This window comes from Platichthys flesus, chromosome 17, assembly GCF_949316205.1.
Source record: "Platichthys flesus chromosome 17, fPlaFle2.1, whole genome shotgun sequence".
In the NCBI taxonomy this organism is placed as follows: domain Eukaryota; kingdom Metazoa; phylum Chordata; class Actinopteri; order Pleuronectiformes; family Pleuronectidae; genus Platichthys; species Platichthys flesus.
This window is the reverse complement of record NC_084961.1, coordinates 9,390,949-9,414,477: the sequence shown is the minus strand read 5'-3', so window position 1 is coordinate 9,414,477 and position 23,529 is coordinate 9,390,949. Positions and strand designations below refer to the sequence as shown.

The following is a 23,529-nucleotide window of genomic DNA, read 5'->3' as shown; positions in this document are numbered from 1 at the left end:
ATATACACACACACACACACACAGGGCCCACTGTTTCCATGACAACTGGGGAAGCAGATATGCTCTCCCAACTGTCAAAGGACACGTGCACATATATGCACATGCAGAGGTAGGTGAGTGCAAGGAGGTTATTTAGTTTATTCACACTTCTTACGCTACCGGTGTGACGGATCGAGAAAAGTAAGCTGAAAGGAAAATTGCTACAAAGAAAAGTACGGTGGAAAAAAAGAGAGAAAGCAGAATGGAATGACTGCTGAATTAAAAAAAAAAGATGTGTGTATAGCGCACAGAGCCAGCAGTGATTGATGTCTCTTTGAACATGCCTGTGAGTTCAAACACCAACATAATGTGAAATTAGATTCACATAGTCTCTCTTCTCAGTATCCTATGTTCTTCACCTGTAACCTCACTCAGCATGTCTCAGGCTGGTCAAATAAAACACGGTGCCCTCGCCTCTTCCTCTGGCACCATTACTGCTGCTCTCAGACACCAGAGAGAGAGAGAGAGAGAGACAGACAGGGACGGTCTGGTCCGTCCTCAATCAAAACCACTGAGCAGTTTCAGGATTGATGGTTTTGTCACAGTGTGTGAATGTGTCTACGTGCTGAAGTCATTTCCTTTGTATCTAAGGAGACTTGTTCTATCACTCGCTCCCACACAATTCAACCTCTCAGGGAAGTGTCTGAAGTAAAAAACCCATATTCCAGGGTTTCCTGTAAATGAACTTTTTTGAGATGTGTGACTTCATGAATTTAATATTCTTACACTGTCACTCTCATACTGCGAGATCCAGACTCAGTTTGCGGGGTGTGAATGAAACGCTGGCACATTTCAAATGAGGAGACCCATTAAATTCAGGATGTGAGCGCTGTCTCTCTCGCAGCCCACACGCAGCGGCTGCTGTGTCTTCTTTTCTCTCATTAAAAGAAAAACAAAACATGAAAAAAACTGAAACATGCACGCCTCTCCATCCATCTTCAATCGTTTGAAGAGCAAGAAGTTATTTTCCTGCGAGCTGCGTGTGTCATACTTAACAAGCTTTCTTCCACATACCATGAATGCAAAAAGAAAAAATTCCCGACCTCTTAATCCCCAGTTGCTCTATAATTTTCTATTACAGTGGAGCGGCTATATATAGGGGCTGGCATGTAGCTGTGGTTAAGACTTGCTGTGAGAACTCCTCGACATGGACGAGTTAAACATGGGCTGACGGATTTCACATGTTATTTATCCCTTCAAATGCTGAAGCGCTCCCAGCATCAACGCCGTGTCGCCGCCTGAGAGGGAGCGACAGAGGATCCCACAAACACATTAGAGGTCTGAAAGCAGATTCTGTATCCGAGCTCAGCAATTTGGGAAATCGTAGCTGTTGCTTAACATCTTGTACTGGGTCAGTTCTTTTTTTTCTCTCTCTCTCTCTCTCTCTGTCACTACCTCCCTCCCTCCCTCCCTCCGTGGCTCCTGGCACCAAACTCCTGCGGTTTTAGAGTCACTCACAAATGTGTCCCACTCTATTTCCAGGGTCTTGTTCTCCAACTGGCACCGACACACCGGCTTACATCAGAGCCCGGGATGCACACTCAACCTCACGCAGCCTGATTCATAACCTGGCTTTCAGTCCGAAACACAGGAATCTCATTTTGGATCGTTCCCACTACGTGCTGGTACCAAGAGTCACTGCTCTCCACTGAGAGAGGAGTTAGGTTCTCAAGATGTTTGTTAAATCACAAGCTGACTATCCATGACAAAACTAATGCCCTGATTATTACAATATTTTCTTAATTCAGTTTTTTTAACATACAAACTGTTTGATCTAATTAGAGCAGTTTAATTTAGTTTTTATTTAGCCAATGACTTTGGATGTCTCATTACCTCTGCAGACCAATTTTGAGGTTGTGCAGTTTGGTGCAGATCCAGATAAATATACAGATCTGGTGTTTTGGTTTTGGCAGAGGAATTGCATTCTACTGAGTGCGGATCTAGTTTTGGTGAATCTCCTCCTCTCTCTCCTCTCTCGTCCTCACATCTCACCCCGCTGCACCTCTCTCCCTGGCACCGCTCACCTTACTCTCTCCCCCTATCTCCACTTTGGTCTCCCCCACCCCCCCCCCCCCCCATTTTTGTAATCACAATCTAATCCTTTTCAATCAATTCCCCGTGAAGACAGCCACCCGCCCCCAACACAAACACACACATGCACCCACATTAAAGCCCCCCCCCACACACACACACAGAGTGAACACACGAAGGTCGCCTCAACACATTATCATCTGCAAACATAGTGGTGGCATCAGAGCTTGTACACACACACACACACACACACACACACACAACACGCTAATTCACTTGAATCAAATCTACTTAAAATAATGGCCTATTCAAACATTTTCATGTATCATAAGAAAACACACAGCAACAAACTGAATTATTAAATCTGACTGATTACGTTCAGCTACATGTGCAAATCCCTTCCACATGCTAATGGCAAACAAACACGGGCTCAGCCTAATCACACACATGTGCCTGCGCCAGCGTGACCGTGCGTCCTCCATCCCTGATATCAGCTGGTGACTCGGTGGTGGTTATTGTCCTACCAGGCAGGAGCCCAGGGGCAGTGCACGACTAATGCATTAGTGTCTTTGGCAGGAAGGGGCATCTGTCATGTGTGGGCTCGTGTTTTGGTGTGATTGTGTGTCGTAGCCTCGGGCAAAGGGGCAAAACCAAAAGGCTCAAATACAGGGACTATATGCATGGTGTGGTGCATGTTGGGACCTTTTTATTCATTTAATTTAGATGTAATAAAATTCCACGAGTATGTGTTGGATTTCATGAGACGTAATCGGCTGTCACAATGAGCTCGGCTTGCTTTTGTTAAGTGGCTAAATGACAGGACGAGGGTGTTGGAGTAAAAGTGATACATCTGATTGGTTTGTGCACACAATTGAACTTTGTATTTGTGTGTATGTGCTTCACAACACATAATCCTCGATTGCTGCTTATCAAATACACACTACAGCCACACAACACCTTACCACACAAAGCCCCTTCCCTCATATCAGACTGAAAACTCTGCCGTATGGTGCTGAGCTGCAAATCTTTGTTTGAATATTCAACTTCATGCTGTCTGTGAGCATGTGAGAGAGCGATTTGGTGAGTGCACACCTGCGTGTCTGTTGTGTGTGTGTGTGTGTGTGTGTGTGTGTGTGTGTGTGTGTGTGTGTGTGTTTGTGGTCCACGTGACGTTCAGTCCTGTGTGTGAGGTGGTTAAATTCGCCAACATAAAGTCGCAGCTGCGCCACAATGCACGATCCCCGCGCAGCTGTGAATTATACATGGACAATTTAATACTGCCAAAGAGGAAATAGCAAATTAAGATCTCAGTGTTTGCAGCACCGCTAAAGTGTGGAGCAAATTGTTTGTGTGCATTTCTTCCCGACGATACTTCCTACAAGTGAATTGATGAGATGCGTCTCCGACCCTGGGTAGCAGCTTTACTCTCTTCACTCCCGACTGGGTCGTGGAGGTGCTGACACAGACCCCAGGGTCCTACTAGAATAGTTACGGGGAAGGGGTTCTCCTCTCACTAAAGCATCCTCTGACTAACATCCAGGCAGTAATTTGTCCTCTCACTGGGGAGGCATAAAAAACAGAACCCCAAATTCTTTGCAGTAATGGAAAAAATAAAGAGAGAACCAAAAAAAAAAAGAAGCCAAATACTTTATCTCCCCCCTCTAACTGAAAGTTATTACATTTTCTGAATGGTATGACTTCCTAATGGTTAGCATATGTGGATATGTGTGCACAGACAGAGAGCAGTAGTTGAGGATAAGTTAATAGCACAAGCAGAGGGGGAACTGCGAACCCTTGGCTTATAAAGGATACTTGTTTCCCCGCCGCACCGAAAACCAGATGTTGATAAAGAGGCATAGGGGGAGGAGAGAAGACAGATGGGCAAGAAATTACCGTCGCTCGGGCCAAACATCTTGAAACATCTGCAAAAAAAAACGTCGGACCTTACAAGGGGAGATGGATTTACGCTCTCTCCTGGATTTTTATTGCTCCGTGAGAGCCCTTCTCCCTCCTCTGCTCCGCGCCTACTCCGTGTAACCAGGACGAAAGAGTTTTGCCGCAAATCTGGAGCTGCTTAAAATCCTGGAGAAGAGCTCGGATTCTTCCACAAACGGCTCTATCGTGTGGAGTGGACAAACATGCCCGTGCACTGGAGAGGCCGTAAAAACTTCAGAAGTGTGCCTCGATAGCAGGTCGGCAGCGGTTCCCCATCACGCCGCCTCGCTCGATATGTGAAACGCCATAAACGTCGAGGTACATTGCACCGCGCACACCAGCGTGTTTAGACATCATGCACATGTGGGGGGGCTAAAAATATAATTCATATCATATTTCTAAAAGAGGAGTTTGGTTACCATGGAGACACATCATCTACAGTGCCATAAAAACGCGCAGCTGAGGATGACATGTCCATATGGTGAGACGATAACAGAGGGAGAGAACAGATGCTTTGATGAAAGGACTGTCAATCGCAAATCCATAAGAGCAGCTGGGGTCAGGAGTGTGTGTCCGATAACGCCACAGACACACAGATAGAGATGGATAGATAGATAGATGCACAGATAGAGATGGATAGATAAAGTGATGGAGGGATGGATGTGTTTTCTATATGTAACAAATCTGAGGAGAGGTGGTTGCATAGAAGGGCCGACGGACCGACAGATAGACAGATGTTTTCTATCTGTAATAAAACACACACACACACACACACACACACCAGAGGGCCGAGGAGAGGCGGCTCTTCAGATCTCAATCTGTTCATCAATACCCGGCTTCAGCCTCACATCCAATCCTCTCGTCCAACTGCAGCAGCTTTCTTTACTCAAGCACCATTTTCAGACCTTTTTTTTTGTTAAAGTCTCCTTCAAGAAAAAAAAAAAATCCCCCAGTGTGAGTGTGATTATTCTGAAGGGAATGCCATCAAATATCATTTCTGTTGAGATAAAATGGACTGTAATTTTGTTCCCCCGGCGAAAAGGCTATATCGACTCTGAGCGTACAAACACTTAGCGGGGCGGCTCGCGACAAGTCGGGCTATTGAAGGTTGGACGGGGATTGGGGGAAGGCGATGGGGGGGGGGGTGCATACACTAGAAGTTAAACAAAATGAGGCTTTTACTTGGCCCCGATTGGGGGAAAATGGACCAGCTCCTTCCATTTCCATTCCCATTTTCCAAAATGGCCCTTTCCACACAAATAATTGACTCTCGGCGTTTATCATTCAGGGCACCTGCTGTCGGTTTGACAACAACACAATTGGGACGGAGGAGGAAGCGGCCGTCGCTCCATTGTCCTATCTCCCCGTTCGCCTGTGACATTAACTGACAAAAGCTGGAAGCCCCCTCTCCTCCTGCAGTACCCGTCATGCAAGTCAAATTCAAGCACAAAAGAGGAGCGCCTCGTTATCTGGCTGCGGTGGTGTGATATTAACCGGCAAATGGAGGAAACAACGATTGAGTTGTGATTGTCGGATGAAAGGCTTTCGGGAGCGACTGGAAGTCCTGAAACAACAGTGGCCGTGTCTGCTCGGCAGTTGTCGACTGCTCTTTATTGGGAATATTGGAGGAGCACATCTTAGACGCAGATGTGCATCGGCTGTTCGCACTTACGCAGGCGAGCACACACATATTTGAACACACACAAACACAGACACACTCTCCTGCTTCTCTCCTTCTCTCTCTGTCTCTCTGTAATTGACTGAACACGTCAATACTCGCGAGGAGAAAACCGAGGGTCCACTGTCTGCGTCCATCGATCGCCCGCTCCTCTCTGTCTCTCCCTCCCTGTCGGCTGATCTTAATTACACTTCTTTTTACCAGGCTGGCCGAGGCTCCACTCCGGCCGGCTGCCCTTCTCAAAAAGTGGGCCGTCCAAATCCATAGATCAAAATTAACGAGAGAGAACGGAGCTGTAAATCATATATATCGGGGGGGGGGGTATCCAAGCTGATAAGTCATTATGTCTTAAAGCGTAAATTATGTCTTTAGAAAAAAGGGTAGGGGGGGGAGAATTACTTTCACATGCTCATGCAGGTCAGCGTTAACAATGTAGGATTTTATGCGAGAAGCAACCTCGGTTCAGGTTATTAAAAGCATTAAAGCGTGACGGGGCCGAGGTGACCTGTGCCCCCCCCCCCCCCCCACACTCAATCTGCCACTTTCTCGTCTGCCCTCCTTGTGTCTCTCGTTGTCAATTTGTCTGATTTTCTGCCTGCCTGTTTGTTTGTTTTAAGAGCTCTCTCGCTTTCTCTCTCTGTCTCTCTCTCACACACACACACACACACACACACACACACACACACACACACACACACACACAGAGACAAGGTCAAAAGCGACTTTTATGGCAAGGTTTTATGGACTGGCAGCAAAGCAAGCCGGTCCATTCCTCAACAATTGTCCTATTGTGAACTAAGGAGAAAAAAAGGGCTCCTAATCACACAGTTTCACAGCTCTTACTCCCCATCAATCAAACCTGCCTGTGTTCTAAGCGTGTGTGTATGAGAGTGAGAGCGAGAGAGAGAGAGAGAGAGGGAGAGGGAGAGCTCCCACCTTCCATCATCCCAAACGTCTGCTGAATCACAAAACAAAAGCTATTAGAAATGGCTTTTGAAATGGCAGTAATCTCCTTCCACATTCGCCCACACACATGTACACACTTTTTCTTTTCACACCAACCTTTTACAAAATACAAGAAAACTCCCACACACACACACACACCATCTAGTCTTTAAATGTAAATCAGCTGACAGGTGAATATCGAGGAAGTGAGCGATAAGGAGAAACATCTTCACTCAGCCACATTATCACCGGTCCGCATCACTCAGAATCTCCTATTCAATATCGTTACCTTTGGCGGAGTGGAGGGAGAAATACACTTTTGTGTGGGTGTGTGTGTGTGTGTGTCCTTTTGTATTCTTTAAGACATACTGTATAGACACCTGCTTGAGCACTCTCTGACACACACACACACACACAGGCTGCAGTCAGAGAATCACATCCAGGGGCTTATCTTTTGGAATAAGAAAAGGGGCTTCTCAGGATGGCACATTGTGTGGGTGTGTGTGTGTGTGTGTGTGTACGTGTGTGTACGTGTGTGTGTGTGTGTGCGTGTGCGAGGGGAAGGCAATGTGCATTAGGGCGATTACAATATCAGCCGACTCCAGATGGAGGCAGGAAAATAAACAGTGAGAGAAAGAGAGAGCGAGGGGAGAGACACCATGAGAAGAGGCCTACGAGAGAGATTCTTTGTGTGTGTGTGTGTCTGTGTGTGTGTGTCTGTGTGGCAGTCTGCCTGTGCGTGATACAGTTAGAGAAAGTGGAGTTAATTAGCAACTCAATCCCAGTCTATATACAGAGGACTATGAGGGCAGAGAGTGTGTGTTTGTGTTGCCCTGCACAGGTCTATCAGTGTGTGTTTTAGCCCAGCAAACACTGAGCGCTTTCCCACACAGTTTCGCCGTTTACCTCAACAACGACCGACCTGTATTTCCCAGCTGTCCGTCTATTTGGACGCCGCTTGTACAGCTGTCGCTACCGTCACCGAAGAGGAAGAAGAAGGAGGATGAGGAAGTTGGATTCGGTCACATGTCTATCAAGGTGATTTCCCGTTCGCTAAACGGCTCGAGGTGAGGAAACCCATGCGAAAACGAATTTACGGCGTCCATGAAACCTGATGAAGTGTCCGACTCTGCCCTGTTGGCCTCCTCTTCAGTTGCCCTATAAGTCTCATGTTATCTGGAGTGAAAAACACGAACAAGGCCAATAAAAATCGGTTTGCGGTGCTCGCTGTTGACTTTGACATTAAATAAGCCGCCGTAAAGGCCAACTCACAGCTACAATAAAGCAAAGACCTCTTGCCATTGTGGGCATGGGAGGGCGAGCACGGACTCACAAATGCATACGCAGAAACACACACACATACACACATACACACAGACACAAACACACATATACCTGCAAGTCCTTTTATAATGCTGCTGCTCTTTCATGGGTGATGAAATTCAATAAGCAGCGAAGAGAACTGCCCTCTCGCTGATAACCATCAATGGGCCCATCGATCTACAAGGGCAATGTGTTTGTGTGTGTATGCGCACGCACCCACACACACACACACACACACTCACACACACACACTCTGATTCCATCTATTATTCACTCTGGGACTTGGTAACAGACGGCTCTGAATAATCAGAACAGATCTATACATCTTGAAGGAGTGCACGGAACAGTGGTTTTAGTATCCAGTTCTACAGCTTACACTTGCCCTCTGACTGCACGTCTTCAAACAAAACCTATCTCGACCCCCCCCCCCCCCCCGCCCCCCAATCTTTATCTTCATATATCACAGTTCAGTTACTGCGGCCGATGTGTTTGAATGATTAATACGTTGAGCTTCACAAAAGGAGTCGGCAACAAACCCTCCGAGCAGCAATCAACTCCAGGATTTGCAGAAAAAAAATGAAAAGCCAAACTGTCAACTCTAAAGAATTTATGGCTTTTTCAAATTGCATCTTGGAACTTATTAGTTATCTCAGCCAATGATGTTGTGTTTTTATCTGTTTGTGTTTGTTCATCAGCAGGATTACGCAACTACAGTCCGGATTACCATTGGAACTGGAATGATTGGGTATCAAGGAAGAGGCCATTGGTGCTGATTTGGATCAGGGGGCAGATCCAGGAGCTTATTTTGTATGAATATATTTTTTTACTTTCTTAAACATTGCGATCATTATTGATTTGTCAGTAAAAAATGTATAGATCCCGAATGAAAAAAATCTGACGAGGACTGATGTTTATTTTTTCGATCAATCAAGTATTTTAAGAATATGGAGCCTAACTCTTCATCGTACAGTAAAATATTTGGTGTTTTTGTCATTAAAAAAGACTGAAACCTGCAAATCAATTATGAAAACATTATGAAATCCGTTTGTGATAAATTGACTAATCTATAACAGCCCTATAGCCAGTCCATTAATGCAGTAGCTAGTTTCTGCGGGAAGCACAACAAGGCAGGACAAACATGCCAAAAAAGATGCATCTACTGCTCGACGTGTTCAAGAAGCCAAATGAGCCCACTGGAGCAGCACAGGACATTCGCAGGTGCACGAGCCCATACTGAGCCATTAACACAAACAGGCTTCTGCTGGGAGAATAGTTCATATGCTAAGAGAAAGTAAAACCTTCCAGCTGATGCAGAAATACACAAGGGGCCTCCACAGTGTAGCCGGCATATTATCTCTGTTGAGTCATCATCACTTGTGCACCATATAGCAAATCTGGACTGCATCCAAACGGCCGTGTGTCACACTTAAAAGAAGTGCTCCGTAATTACATCACAGCGGCTCAGTGTGACTGTGCTAAAGGGGAAATCAGCAGTTTCCCCTCTGAAAGAAATGGAAGCTGTGTTTAGATGCACTATAAACCACTAGCAAGCTCCTGGCTGTGGTTAACATCAAAAAGCATGGAAGGGGGGGAAAATGCAGATAATGAAGCCAAAGTGATGGTATATATAAAAACCACATTGTGGACTCGAACTGGGAGCGGTCTTCCAACCTGCCAACTAGCAATGTGTAGTGTTTGTGTGTAGGTGAGAATAAAATGAGTGCCATCGCGTTTTGCAAGGCCACGTCCGTGTGTGTGTGTGTGCAAGCGGCGGTGTGAAGCATTTAACCCTATAGCCCGGGAGGCGCGGGGGGGGGGGGGGGACAGGTGTGAGGCAGGCTGGTGGCTGCGGGCAGATGGCCCCTGGAAGTGACGGCGGATTCTGCAGAGCCCACACCACAGTTAGTGGCTAATGTTAATACGAGCCTGTTTATACAGTGTGCACATGGACGCAGCAACACACGCACACACACACACACACACACACACACACACACACACACACACACAACTGATAACCTGCAAACAGCACTTATCATTTACTCTCCCCTCATCACCAGCTTTGTTTACCTTTCATTTACTCCTTCTCTCTCTCTCTCTCTCTCTCTCTCTCTCTCTCTCTCTTTATCTCTGTAAACACACACACTCCAGGTAATGGTCTTTTCAGTCAAGTCACTACTTTAATGGAAGTCCCAGTGGTTAAAGAATGGGAAAAAAAACAACAGATGACACACTAAATGATGGCCGGGGTAAACAATTTGAATAGTGTGACCACAGCACTAAATTAAAAATAAATAATAACAATAAATACCGAGAAAAATAAGCTTGATAATACTGCATTTACTTTTACATCACCATGTATCCATGATGACAGCCCAGTAAAAACACTTCTCAGATGCAGATTTTCTCATCGTAAAAACTGTTTTCTTGTCGATGTATCAGTGCAAAATGCTCGTAAACAATCCCCCTCCATCCACATTTAACACGGCAGACCCTCTTGGGTGCCTGCAAAGCTTTGCATGGGACTATTTGGCATGTGTCAAAAATGTCCACGGCCCCTGCGTGTTTCCAGGAGATATTTTCCTCCTTCTCTACAGTCAGAGCCGTGAGAACTGTGGGGCATCGGTAGCCTTGTGTCCCAGCAGCCTCCCTCCTTCTAACCCGCATGTCTGCTCTTTTCCCAGTCGGGTGAAAACATTCCCACTGGAGTAAAATATAGCCTAAACCCTTTAATTTCAATCCTACGCCACTCCATTAAAAAAAGAATCAGATTTCTCTCTTTTTTTTGTGTGTGTGTGCTTTGGGTTGTGTGATGATGACAATGGCACAGCGGGTGGAGCTGGAAACTTCATATGGATTTGAGGAGATGCGTTTGGCAGTTGTAACAGAGTCTCTGGAGGATGTTTTCCAATGCAAACTCAGAAATGCAAAGTCTGTCTCTATAAATGCTTTCCAGGATGCCCGAGCACGCAAGGACGAGAGGAGAGGAGAGGAGGATAGAGGAGAGGAGGCTTTCCACAAACACAGACAGAATAACAGAGTTGCTTCATTCAAAAATATTTGCACCAACCCGCAAACATCTTCAACAACAATGTGTTGAAAAACTAGGATGAAATACTGAATATTTTTTTCTTTTAAGTACTATAGTGAAAATCTATCTTCATATTTTGGTTTACTCTCGTTATTCAACTGCACCCTTTGCCATTTTCATTTGATCTCAGCTGCAGTGAAGGCTGTACTTCCCTTTTAAGAGCACAAACTTGACCAGTGAGTTGCCTGTTGCCTGAGAACAACCCTGCGTCCTGGATTCAAGCTCATGAATTGATGTGCGCTCTTTCTGGGGACAGCTGTGACTGCACGTCTCTATATCAACAGACTCAACCCGTCATTTGTGTAAAGGGAATAGTTTTGTTTTTTGAAAATCACAAAATTGGCTCGATTCTTCGAAAAATATCCTCAGATACAAGAATTGGTGAAATATGTTAAGTTGAGAATTCATTTTTTTTGTAGAGCGTTTGAAGGGAAATGGGTTTTTAATGTGTAAAGTTTGGGATATTTACTCAATCTATAATTTAATTCTGTTTCATGACAAATGAGCTCACTGGTCATTTCCCATTAGAACCGAAAATATGTCTGAGACCATAACACACGGTCACGCACAGACACATTGTTCACTCCCGCAACTTGTCACCTCAGACAATAGAAATAAAATGAAATGTTGCACTTCTGTAAAATATTTAAAAGAAATAGTGAAACGTGATGATCGGCTTTGATTCAATGCGGTTTCGGACTTTAACTCTGCAGCTGGATAAATCACCATATAGGGGCACAAATCACAAATCGTTACACTCTGTCGCGGATCAACAGCTATTTGTTTAAATGTGGCACCGCTTTCTGTGCGTGAGAATCAAACACAACCACCGCGGCGCAACTGGGGAAAAACACAACCCACAAAGCGAGAGAGCACTTACACTGAAAGGAGGCAGAAATTCCCACCATGCGGTACGTTGATGTGAGGGGGCTAAATAATTTCCAGTCCCCCAGATTACGCGCACGGTGCCCGCGATGATCCGCCGGTGTCGTGTGGCCGAGAGCTGCGGAGTCCCGGGGCTGAGGCGGCGTACTTCCAGCGGCTCGAGAAAAGGTGGTTTCAAACTCCGACAAAAGAAGAAGGGCAGCTCACGACGAGGCTCGAGGTGAGTGTGAAGAGGGGAGAAGCCCGGAGTCTCGTCAAAAAGCGCAGAGGCTGAGGAGGAGGAGGAGAGAGGAGAAAGAGATGGAGAGGAGAGGATGCGGCGGTGCGCAAAAGCCCCCTCTGGTTCGCTCTTTACGCGTCTTCGCTCTTTGCTCCAGAATCCTCCAAACGTCGAGTCGCTTCGGATCGTGTGGAAACTGTTTTTTTGAAAAAGGTGAGAAAACAAGTCTCGCTCACACCCTCGGTGTTCAGGGGCTCCCAGGTTTCTGCTTCTCCGCTGGTGTGGGGAAGAGGAGTAGCGGCGCTCTGCCTCCAGTCGGCGGTGCGCAGCAGAGCCAGGTGGCGGTGGGCGGGACTGAAGCTGAGGAGGAGGAGGAGGAGGAGGAGGAGGAGGCGAGTGGGCAGCAGCAGCAGCATCTGTGTGTCCTAAAACAGGTTGGAAAAAAAGCAGGGTCAGGTCAAGTCGAAGTGTTTTCAACTGCGCCAGTGGCTACCGAAGCTTTTTCACGCCAAGGGCTGTCAGGGAGATTACTCCCCAAGGTTCTTCTTTACCCAAGGGCGCCAGAGAATGTGAGTGTAGTCAAACAGTAGCCTATGTTGTTCAGGAATTAATTAACACACTCTTCAAGTCCATCCTGAAATCCTAAAATGCCCACATGTGCAGTAAAAGCGTCACTGCTTCGTGGTGTTCTATGATGTTTTTCCTCTGTTGGAGAAAAATCTTTTGTTGTCGGTCAAAGAAAGGGAATTCAGAATTTGAAATTCAGATCAAATGAGGCTTAAGAAGTCGGACTCAGACCAGTTCAGTGGTCATCTGTCAGTTAAACCTCTTTAACACTAAAAGAAGCCGGTACACACTCCTTTTCCAATAGAGCCCTTCCTGTTTAGTCCCCTGGTGTGCCTGTGTTTAAGGGTTAAGGGTAGTCTTTATTGTCCCAGAGGGGCAATTTGGTTTGCAAACAACACACAACCAAAGCACAACCCATCCACATCACAACAGTACATGAAATATGCATCGTGTTCGACGTCACAAAGGCACCGAAAGACCAAGTGCTCGCATCTCGCTGTCTGGCCAAAGTAGCGCGTTCACCCGGGTGTCAAGTTCCCATCACCGCGGATCGGAGCCGACGCCGATTTAGATCTTTTGACCCGGGAGTGAATCCATTTCAATTGCAGACAAAAGCCAGATGTTACTGGAGGTTAGTCGTTGTGTTTTTGATCAGTGGAAAAGGGGGCTTCAGTCTTCTTACAACAAGTCATCCAACCTGAGAAAGAACAGACAGATAGTTTGTCTCTGACCCGTGTAGGAAGGTCTCCTGAAATAGCATCCATCTGTGTCGTGGTCACATTGTGCTCATTGTTATGATTTCGGTTGAGGTTAGGTTTGGTTATGGTTGTGTTATGTTTAGGCTCACAAGTATTTAAGGTTTAGGAAAAGATTGCGGCTTGGGTTCAAATCACTGCTTCCTTAAGGTTAGAGGACGTTTATAGCCTTGGTTACAACAGACAGGCGGTTAAGGTGGAATGTTGAGGAATCCAAGAACCAATCGGAACTGTGGGTTTCAAATGGGAAACAAACAGAAGTGTTTGGTGTGAAACTCCTGTTGCCTGTGGATCCGTCCAAGTCTCATTTGACTACGACCTCGATATCCTGCTGAAAAACAAGACCTTCACTCCAGATGAGTAAGAAAACACTAGATCAAGTTTCCATCTACACCAGAATTTCGAAATTAAAATAATTAGAATATGAAAAAAGCCTTTTTCGCACTTTACTGATGTGGAAGAGTTGGTGCGTTGACTAAACATATTCCAAACAAAATGCAAAGGAAATAGGCTTAGTTACTAAATAATACATGACTTTAACATATGAAAGCATTAGATCATGTATACATGAAACAAACATAAACAGCCTATTCCCATTATTTATTCATGGTTTGTGTTTTAGGTTTGACTGGTGCTCTTCCAGTTGCATCATCTCACTGCACCCTGTTCTTCTGTTACAGTTTAATGTAACAGAAGCTAGTAACAGCTTATGTCCATGCGCCTAGGTTCTTAATATCATATACGAGTATAGTTTATGGAAACACACATACCTTTTCTCTTGACAATTTTCTGGAAATTGTGTTAAAAAATGTAACTACATTTGTATGGAAACTTGGCAACACAAAGTCCAACTTTGGATATGAGCCACTTGACTCTTCTTTCTCTGGCAGACGAAGCCTCCTGTTTGCTTTCAGATACACATTTTTGCACAAATAAGACCCATAAAGTTGTTGTACGTTGTTGTACTGTATGCTGTATATGTGCTCTGGGGCATAGTGACATAGAGAAGTCGTACTTGTCCTCATATATCACATTAAACCTGCTTGATAAGGGGTTCTGTTTGTGGCCAGTATGGAAATGAGCAACCAACCATGATTTTAAGGTGCAGGTGCTTTGTTTTCAAACCAGCTTGAAAAGATTTGGACCTTGTTCTCCATCCACATTGAACTATTTCTTTTAGTTTAGTTTATTTTTAGTTGGGATCCTGTGGCGTGTCCTCGTGCTCCTCAGACTCTACTTTGAGAACCACTTGCACAGACAGCAGCTGAGTGTCGTGGACAGGAACCAGCCAGTGGAGAGCTCAAGGAGCCTGTTGGCTGTTGTGTTTTTGTGTGTGTGTGGGTGTGGGTGTGTGTGCAAAAAGAGAAGTAGGTCTGCGTGAAGCATGTCTGCACTTGAACAAACACACAAACTGTATCTGTATCTTCCCCTCAGCTGAGTAAGGCACAGGCAGGCTGGCCTGCAGTAACCTTAGGCAAACGCTTTCCCCGGACCATCTGGAAGTCATCTCGCCTGCAGAGCCGGTGAAAAGCACAGAGCAGGAGCTACGTTCTCAACTCGGTGATAACAACTGGTCCACTTGAACTGCATGGACGAGCAAGTCATGCACCGCAGCCTTGTTCATAACACCTCATGAAACATTCACGCTCTATTCTGCGCCGCTCTTTTCTATTATCTTCTATTCTGCAGTGCACAGGTACATGTGGTTTTGCCGTGTGACTGAAACTCATTTACAAATGGATGATGTCGGTGCTGGCGCCAATTACTGACCTTCAGGGAATCGCGACACATTCCTCAGTGAACCTTCAACAGTCAGCCTTGAAGAGACAATTTCTGGAAATGAATACAATCTCATTTGATGTGTTTTTACTGGCATAAATGATTCAGTTTTTCAATGGCCCTAATTCAGCAAATGGAGCATCATCAAAACTAAAGTAGAGGTGTGTACTCCTGTCTGTCATGTAAATGTATATGTAAAGCACTCTGTGGATTGTTAGTGAACCAACGTGGAGCTCATTGTTCCCTCAGTGCGATCTCTGTGGGGAATAAAGATGATGCCATTGATGGCAATCGTTTGCAACTGTGCCATTGTGCATTTCTCTTTCAGATTGTCTCTCTCTCTCTCTCTCTCTCTCTCTCTCCCCCCCCCCCCCCCCCTCTCATCCCTCCATGGTCGTCTGGAGTGCTTCTGCTTAGGGGTTTGCATCGTGCTCTCAAACAGACTCTGGATAGATACAGTCGCTGGCTCTTTCATAAGCAGAGAGCTGGGACGCTGCACTTCCATTTTCCGTCCTGGATGCTTTTGTCTCACGTAGACGGTGGGCTACGCAGGATGTGCAGAGCGTAGCATCCCTTAGCCTCTCTCAGATGAACTGAAGGAAGGAGTTTGTGGGGAGTGCGTGTCTGAGAAATCAGCGGCCTTCCAAGGGGTCAAAGGGTCACGGGGGGTGCAGAGGCAACGTGCCCACTCAAACCAGACGGTCAGAGAAACCAGCAGGGCCCGTGTGGATGGCGTCACTCCTCGCCTATTTGCGTCCTCTGGTTTTGTTCCCGGAGAACTGGTTCTTTCATGACAATCACAGCGAAACATCTTGACGGCCGGAGGCACAAGGATAGGCGTTGAGGAAACCTGCAAGGGAAAAGAGAATAGGGCAATGATCCGCGTATGTGTGTGTGTGTGTTGGTGAGTGTGTGTGTCCTGTGATAACGGCGCGTGAGAGCAGGAAACACACAGTGCCTGTTTTTGCTGCAGGGGTTCCTGGAAGTCAGCCGCCCCAGTGTGATCGGCGACACACACACAGACACACACACAGACACACACACCGACAGCGACACACACACACACACACACAGGATACCTCGCCTCTGAAAGGGAAAAACATGCTGCGTCTGATACATGTGCACACAGACAAGCAGACTTCCTGCATTTTCCCACCTACTGGGCGGCCACCTGTAGCAGTCTCCCTCACACACACACACAGACACACACACACACACACACACACAAATATAAGTTTGCAGTTGACAAAAAACAAGGGCCAATCGAGCTCCTCTAATTATCTGCTACTGGATCAACATTGCCTGAGGCCAAACAGCCCGTCAGCTTCATCAACACCACCGGTGACTAAAGCTACTGGATAAGAAGAGACACAACTGACAGTAGTGGGATGTAACAAAGTACATTCGCTTCACTACTGCACTCCAGTACACTTTTCATGAATCTGAATCTTTACTTAAGCAGATTTATTGTCCGGTACGTTTGACTTTCCATCACATATTCCGGCCCAATTAGTGAGCACTGTGTAAATGTCATGTTTTTCGGAGTGAAGGATAAAATTCCTCTGCAGATTAGTTTGTGTGAAAAAGGAAAATGGGCTGTTGCAGAATAACGTCCAAGCTTATGATAACTTTTAGAATTGTCCTAAATAAGTCGGCAGAGATTGAATATTTGCAGAGTCTCTGATATATAAAAGTAGCATTGATGGAGAAAGGGGGGGCCAGTCTGTCCATGGGGAAAAAAAGAATTTAATTTTATTGAATGTCCTCTCAAGGATAATTGTTTTGAACATTGAAAAACGTCAGGGATTTGTTGTTTGACATATTTGGGTGAATTCAAACCTAAGACACACGGAACAATGGCTCGACTCCAGTAACAACATGCTACTGACACGCAGGGACATGCGATACTGGACGGATTCATATAAAGTTATCGATCACAAAATGAATATTTAAACACAACATGATACCCTCAATATTCTGCAGCTCGTGGATAAAGTCTAAAAAGTAATACGTCAGGTTTGAATCAAACAACACTCTCCACGCACCTCAGAGATTGTGGGAGGCAGGAATAGAGACAGAGCTGCATGATGGGAGAGCAGCTGCAGTGCAGCATCTTCTGCAGGTACAGAGTCTGGAAAGGGATTTCTGTCACTCACTTGGGCATTATTGAATTCAACCCACCGTCTGGCTCGCAGCAAAGGAGAAGAACTAAGTGGGCGAAAACTGACATCCGCAGCTTCCTCCATGAAAATGTAAACGAGTCTCTCCCAGTTCCAGAGCAGACGACGGCGTACAGATCGGAACCAGACTGCGGGGATGTCTCATTATGTCATTGGAATATAACAGGACGGACTCCACGTCTAACGAGTAACTAATACCAGTGGAAAATATCCCCCTCAGCATTTTCTCTGTGTACATCAAAACGGCAGATACATGTATAATCTGTTGTTGCCTCTCTGCTCGAGCCTGGAGGGTATCCCACAATCCCTTGAGGCGCTGTACTTTTCCACACGCATTTGATGTGAGCATGTGAAAAACACATCTCCTCTCGCAACCTGCGCCGCCGCCTCTCTCTCTCTCTCTTCCCATCCCTTTACTCCCTCTCTCTTTGCTCCTGTATTCCCTCTGGTTTGTGGGAAGACAAAAGAAGAAGTTGACAGACCAGAGGAAGAAGAAATGTTCGGTTGCCGTCGGTCTGACACAGAGCTTTTTTTTTTCTCAAAGCGAGCACAACCTGTGAAAGTTGAGAGCCAGTTTTTACATCAGGGATGATGGAGGGAATTCATTTGCCAAACGGGTCTGTGTTTTAACAACTGGAAGTGTACTCAGTCAATGAGACCTTTACAACACATCTCAGGAGGGTTTTCAAATTTGCGTGGGTAAATTAAGAAGCCAGATACGCTTCCCGTATATGTTTGAGATATTATACGCACGTCAACTGACAAAGAAAAAAAATAAAACTGCTCCGACGCACAGTTCAGTCCAAAGTCAGCTCAGAGCTTTGACCCTAAAAAAAAATACTGCACATGAAGCTACATCCATACTTTCATTTATTGAAATGCAATAACTGTGTTTCTCTTTACTCAGAGGTTTTGCCCTTTGTAATTCCTACCTCCGCAGTTCCCTTTCAAGAGCTGTGCCAATCCCTTTGTTATAATGTCGCTCGATTGATGACTCGTCTTCTGAGCCTCTTGATGTTTGCGAAACAAACGTACAGTGGAGCTGAAGTGATAGAACTATACTCATCAGCTCAGAAAGTAATTAACCACCTAACATCATTCCTTTGTCTCGGGAAACAGAAGCATGTTCCTGGCGCGGTGTTTCCATCGACTCCAGAAACACCCTTTCACAGTTTATTCATGTCACACAAGGACGTGTAATGCCTTTAGATGTGGAAGCACCCTGATGAAAAAAAGAGAAAAGTATCTCATTATAATTTCACAGGTTCGTTTTGTTTTTATTTTTACGGCGTAATTAATCACGCTACCTTTGTTTGGAGATGCTATAATCCTTTCTTTCTTCTTGATTCTGCCCATTGAGATGCCACCACAGGTTCAAACAGTAAACGCTCATATTAGTAGCACCCCCGTTTCTGAGTTTTACTTCTGATTTCTCATGTGTGAATACTACAGCATTAAAAAATGAATAAATACATGAATTTTTTTAAAAATATAAAGCCAACATTAGTGATCTGAATGGGCCATTGGGTGCCCATTGAACTTCCACTTCCTGTTAGCACAATCTTTTGGTAGCTTTTGTTAAAGTGTGTGCATCATAATGGTTTGTTTTTTTACCCCATTGTGTTGACGTTATCAAAACCTGTACATAAGTGTGATTGTGGAGCTCACAGGTCTAATACAGGTGATGTTCATAGGCCTCTGCCCACGTCCTGTCATTATGGAATCAGTGAACAAAACTGTTCCAGAGCTCGTCCATGCTCAATATACTCCCACCAACACTCCTACCCATCAGGCCGTCCTAAGATGCATTCAAAGACATACTGATATATCTGTCTCTATCACAAGTCCTGTCTTCATAGTGAAGGTGTGGGGTTCGAGACATCCTCTGACTCTGGACTAAACCGGCTCCTTCCTGAATGAGGGTTAAGTCGTGGTTAATGTTAACAAGTCGGTATATGCTTATATGAATACTGATAAGAAACTGAATCCTTCCATTTCTCACAGAACAAAAGTGCTGCCCTTAGACGCACTGTGTGAACGGGTGAATGGCTCAAATCAATAAATCCCTTTGAGTTAAAAAGTGGTATATAAAAACAAAACTCAAACTAAATCAGCAGACATGAATAGTAAGAGCTTATGTACAATAATGCCTGTATCCTCACGTGGTTAGGAAACACTTTGCTTATGAGCGTATTTATAATGGCTGCCAAAGGTTGATGTGATTGGCAGCAGTAGTCCTGGTCCCATCCATCATCATCACCCACCTCGCTCTTCCTCGCTGGCGGACCCGACTTCCCAACTTCCCCCAAATCATCGGCCAGATGGCCCGCTCCTACGCTCGCTCGCTTTACACACCTGATATGAAGCTATCCGTCATCTAATAACGACCGAGCTTTGGCGGTCCCCCAGCTGGGGCCTCTGCTGCGGCACTGGGCACCGGTGGGTAGCGGGGATGGGTGGCGGCGGGGGTGGTGTCGGGGGGTGGTGGCGTGCAGCCTGACTGCCCCTCTGATGGATTAGTGCCAGGTAGTGTGGCTGGGGAGGGGGCTGGGGCTGCGGAGGGGTGTCACCTAATAGGATTCACGGTGATCCAGTGGACCATGGAACAGGTGGAGGCAGAGAGAGGGACATCGGGGAGAGAGGGAGGTGTGTGTATGTGTGTGGGTGTTTGTGTGTGTGTGTGTGGGTGCGTGTGTGTCTGGTAGCATGCAGCTCAAAGAGATGGAGAGGTGAGAAACGTATGGAGGAAGAAAGAGGTAGAAACACTCCAGAAGCTGAAGAAAGAAGAGACAAACCAGGGAAAGACAGGACAGGCGTCAACATGACAACATGAGTCACTTCAGCGCCGTCAGGAGACCGATGTCCATCTGGAGCCAAGCAGGAAGTCGTGTGACATTGTTACAGTCGGAGTCAGCAGATGAGGAAGCCGGTTGGTTCAACATCGGACTTCACCACGGGAGAGTTTCCTGTTTCCAACCATCAGTGTTTTTTCAAAGTGTGACCCTAATTGTTTCATAATCCCAACCACATGTTTCATATTGTGACCGTGATGATAAAGGTCTCACAGCCTCAACGGTGAAAGTTGTTTTACCTAAACCCTGATGTTTTTCTAATCTTATCTGCTCAAGCGTCATCTTTCTATAAATAGTGTCATTCCACTGATGGAAGCATTAGTTCAGATTATTTTACATGTGGTTTGATTTGCAGGATCTGCTGACTTTGACATGGGAGACGTCTGCTGGTCGCTTCCATTTTGCCTACCTACAGTAAATGCAGGGTTTATTTAACCAGGACAATGATCACTTCCTCACTATGAACACTTGGTTTTTGTTGCTAAAAATAACAAAATCTAAGCCATGGCTATGTCACGAGACAAAAACTGTTTTATTCTCACAAAGTTCAGGAAGAATCTTTACAAACCCTTATGTATGTGAAGGATTTACAAACTAAAATCAATTAAATTCTATCTGTATAGCCCACATTCACTAATCACAATTTGCCTCGGAGATGGTCATCCCGAAAAAGCCGATGACCAAATGCTGTCATGCCTATGAATTACAGACCCCCCCCCCCCCCCCCCAAACTGTGACTTTCCAGCTGAGAACAGACTTTCATCAACTTGTAGTTTTTAAATATATTATCAAATTATTATAAAAAAAAGCTTTAATCTCTGTGTGAATTATAATTTATGTTATTTAATTTGAACTGTATTGCATTTATTGTAATTTTATTGTTGTTTTAGACTTTTACGCTTTATAACTTCACTATGAAGATGATAATAATAAAGTATATTTATAATTGAATGTAAATACTGTTGGGGTGGCAGATCAGAGGATTGTTTCATACAACATAGCCTTGTATGTGGGTAACGTCGTATCGATTCCTTGTATGTCTTGAACATGTTAAGAAATTGACAATAAAGCTACTTTATCTTATTTTTATCTATCTTTATATATGTTCAAATAAGTGAAACAAAATACAGACATATTGAGAGTTTATGAGGAACACATCTGATTTAAATTATGACAACCATGTTAAAGCAAACAGTACAAATATTTGTAAATACGTGTAAATAAGGGATAAAATTACCATTTCCTTACTAAGATGATTGCCGTACTAACCTTACACTGTACTGACGAAGTACCAACTGTAAATAATGAGTTTTTAAGCAGTTAGTTGAATACTTTGCTTGTTACAGTACCTTGCTGTTAGGGTGATTGACAAGAGAAAAATGCCTTAATGGCTTATGTTGAGCCTAATGTAGCAGCGTTTCCAACTTTACACATGCCAGTGCTCAGCGAGGGAGGCTGGCAGCGGGAATGCGAGATACACAAACACAGACTTTCACTCCATTCACAGACACACATTTACACTCTTGGTCACACGCGCACAGTCGCACACACAGTCGCACACACACACACTCACTCACAGACCAGCGGTTCTCATTAGTGTAGTCAGTGTGCTCTAGGCAGGCAGGGCCCCTGCAGCAGTCCTCAGGAGTCAGAGGAGCCATTTGTCAGTGGAAAACAATTAGCGAGGAATGATCCGTTCCATTGGTTTTAATGAGTACAGCCAGGTCACTCCACTCGCAGCGGCAACACGCAAAGGTCGTCAGAGGCTGAGAGCGACGCGCGGCCAGGCAGCCTTCACACCAAGTCGCAGGAACACACACCCACGCGCACCTTTGTTAGTTTTCACCCCTCCATGCTGCTTTCCAATGTGAGATATGCACACACTCGCACACTGGTGCAATCACACAGAGCCAAATGGACACACTCTGCCACATCAGCCCACTCCCATCCACTTCTCATCCCTTTCACGCAGCCCCGCTTCTTCCACGTCACCGCAGACATTGAAAAGTCATCATGCTAAGTGGGGACTTGTATTATATTAGCAGATTATTGAGCATATATGTGACCTTGATAATAATATATGGACTGCACGCACCATGTTGTGTGGATGATTAGCGGCGGGATGGTAGCTATAGTAACATGGTACATACCTTTATTTTGCAATTCAAAGGAGAATAATAGCATATGGAAATGGCACATCGTAATAGAATGAATGTTGCCGCTGATGATTCAGGATTCACTTCATTCAGATCTACGATTAAAGGTTAGTTCTCATGTTTGAATGCTCTGTTTACATAAAAGGTTAATATCACTATCTCACACAGGCATCATGAAATAAACAAAACTAGTAGTTTTAATCAATTCGATTGAAAATCTTAATTGCGACAGAAAGGAACGAACCCAACACACAGATAATTAGGTACTTAGTAAATATTTAATCTGTTTTTCTTCAGGTCAAGTGTGATTGACCAAACTACACAAGACTGGGTCAATATTAAGGTTAATTGTATTTGACCAGAGGCACATTAACCAAAACAGAGACATGGACTGAATGTTACAGGTAAATAACAGAACTGATATTGCCCGGTCTCAGACAGTACAACATAATACATCTGTTTTTTTGTTGTAGTATTATTTGTAGAGGATAGGATGAGAACTGTTATCCTTCAATATTCTGTTTCCAGGAACAATGAACTCAGTGGTGTGTCTGTCTGGACAGAGGAGGAGGGACTTGAGCTTTTCTAGGTATTCGTTTTGAATGCTTTCGAAGAGAAGGAGAAAATATATAAAATCTACCTACTTATTCCACAAATGTTTGTCTGACCTCCACGAAATGAGCCAACAAACAAAAACAGCCTGAAAACTGATTGATTGATATGTTTTATATGTTATATATTTTCTATTACTCCATGTTTCTTTAACTACAACCAAACAAAGACATTTAAACTGGTAAAAATATATATTTACCATTTTACTGTTTGGGATTTAAAAATCCAAAAATAGACAAATACACCAATGAAACACTTTTTAGATTTAAAGATTTATACACTATATTGAGTGTTTTATGTCGAAATAAAACCACACATTGCCACATGCACACAGAATAAATAAAAGAGCAGAGCTTGGAGATAAAACATGGAGATGAACAGTGTAACAAGCCTCTGCGCTCCCACGTCATTGTAGAAATAGATGTAGACCTGTGTTTTGTTTAATGCTAGCATGTATTAATTTTACATGAGGTGCATTATT

At 44.7% G+C, this 23,529-nt stretch overlaps 1 protein-coding gene across 4 annotated transcripts in view; it reads right to left on the bottom strand.

The window, feature by feature from the left end:
• Positions 1–12,416, bottom strand: part of runx1t1 (RUNX1 partner transcriptional co-repressor 1) — a 53,128-nt gene extending 40,712 nt beyond the window's left edge. For all 4 annotated transcript variants that reach the window (XM_062410495.1, XM_062410496.1, XM_062410497.1 and 1 more), the window contains exon 1: positions 11,923–12,416. In XM_062410495.1, coding sequence (XP_062266479.1) covers positions 11,923–11,950 — 28 coding nt within the window. In that variant the 5' untranslated portion in view covers positions 11,951–12,416. The remainder of the gene's footprint in view (positions 1–11,922) is intronic.
• Positions 12,417–23,529: the final 11,113 nt, after the last annotated feature.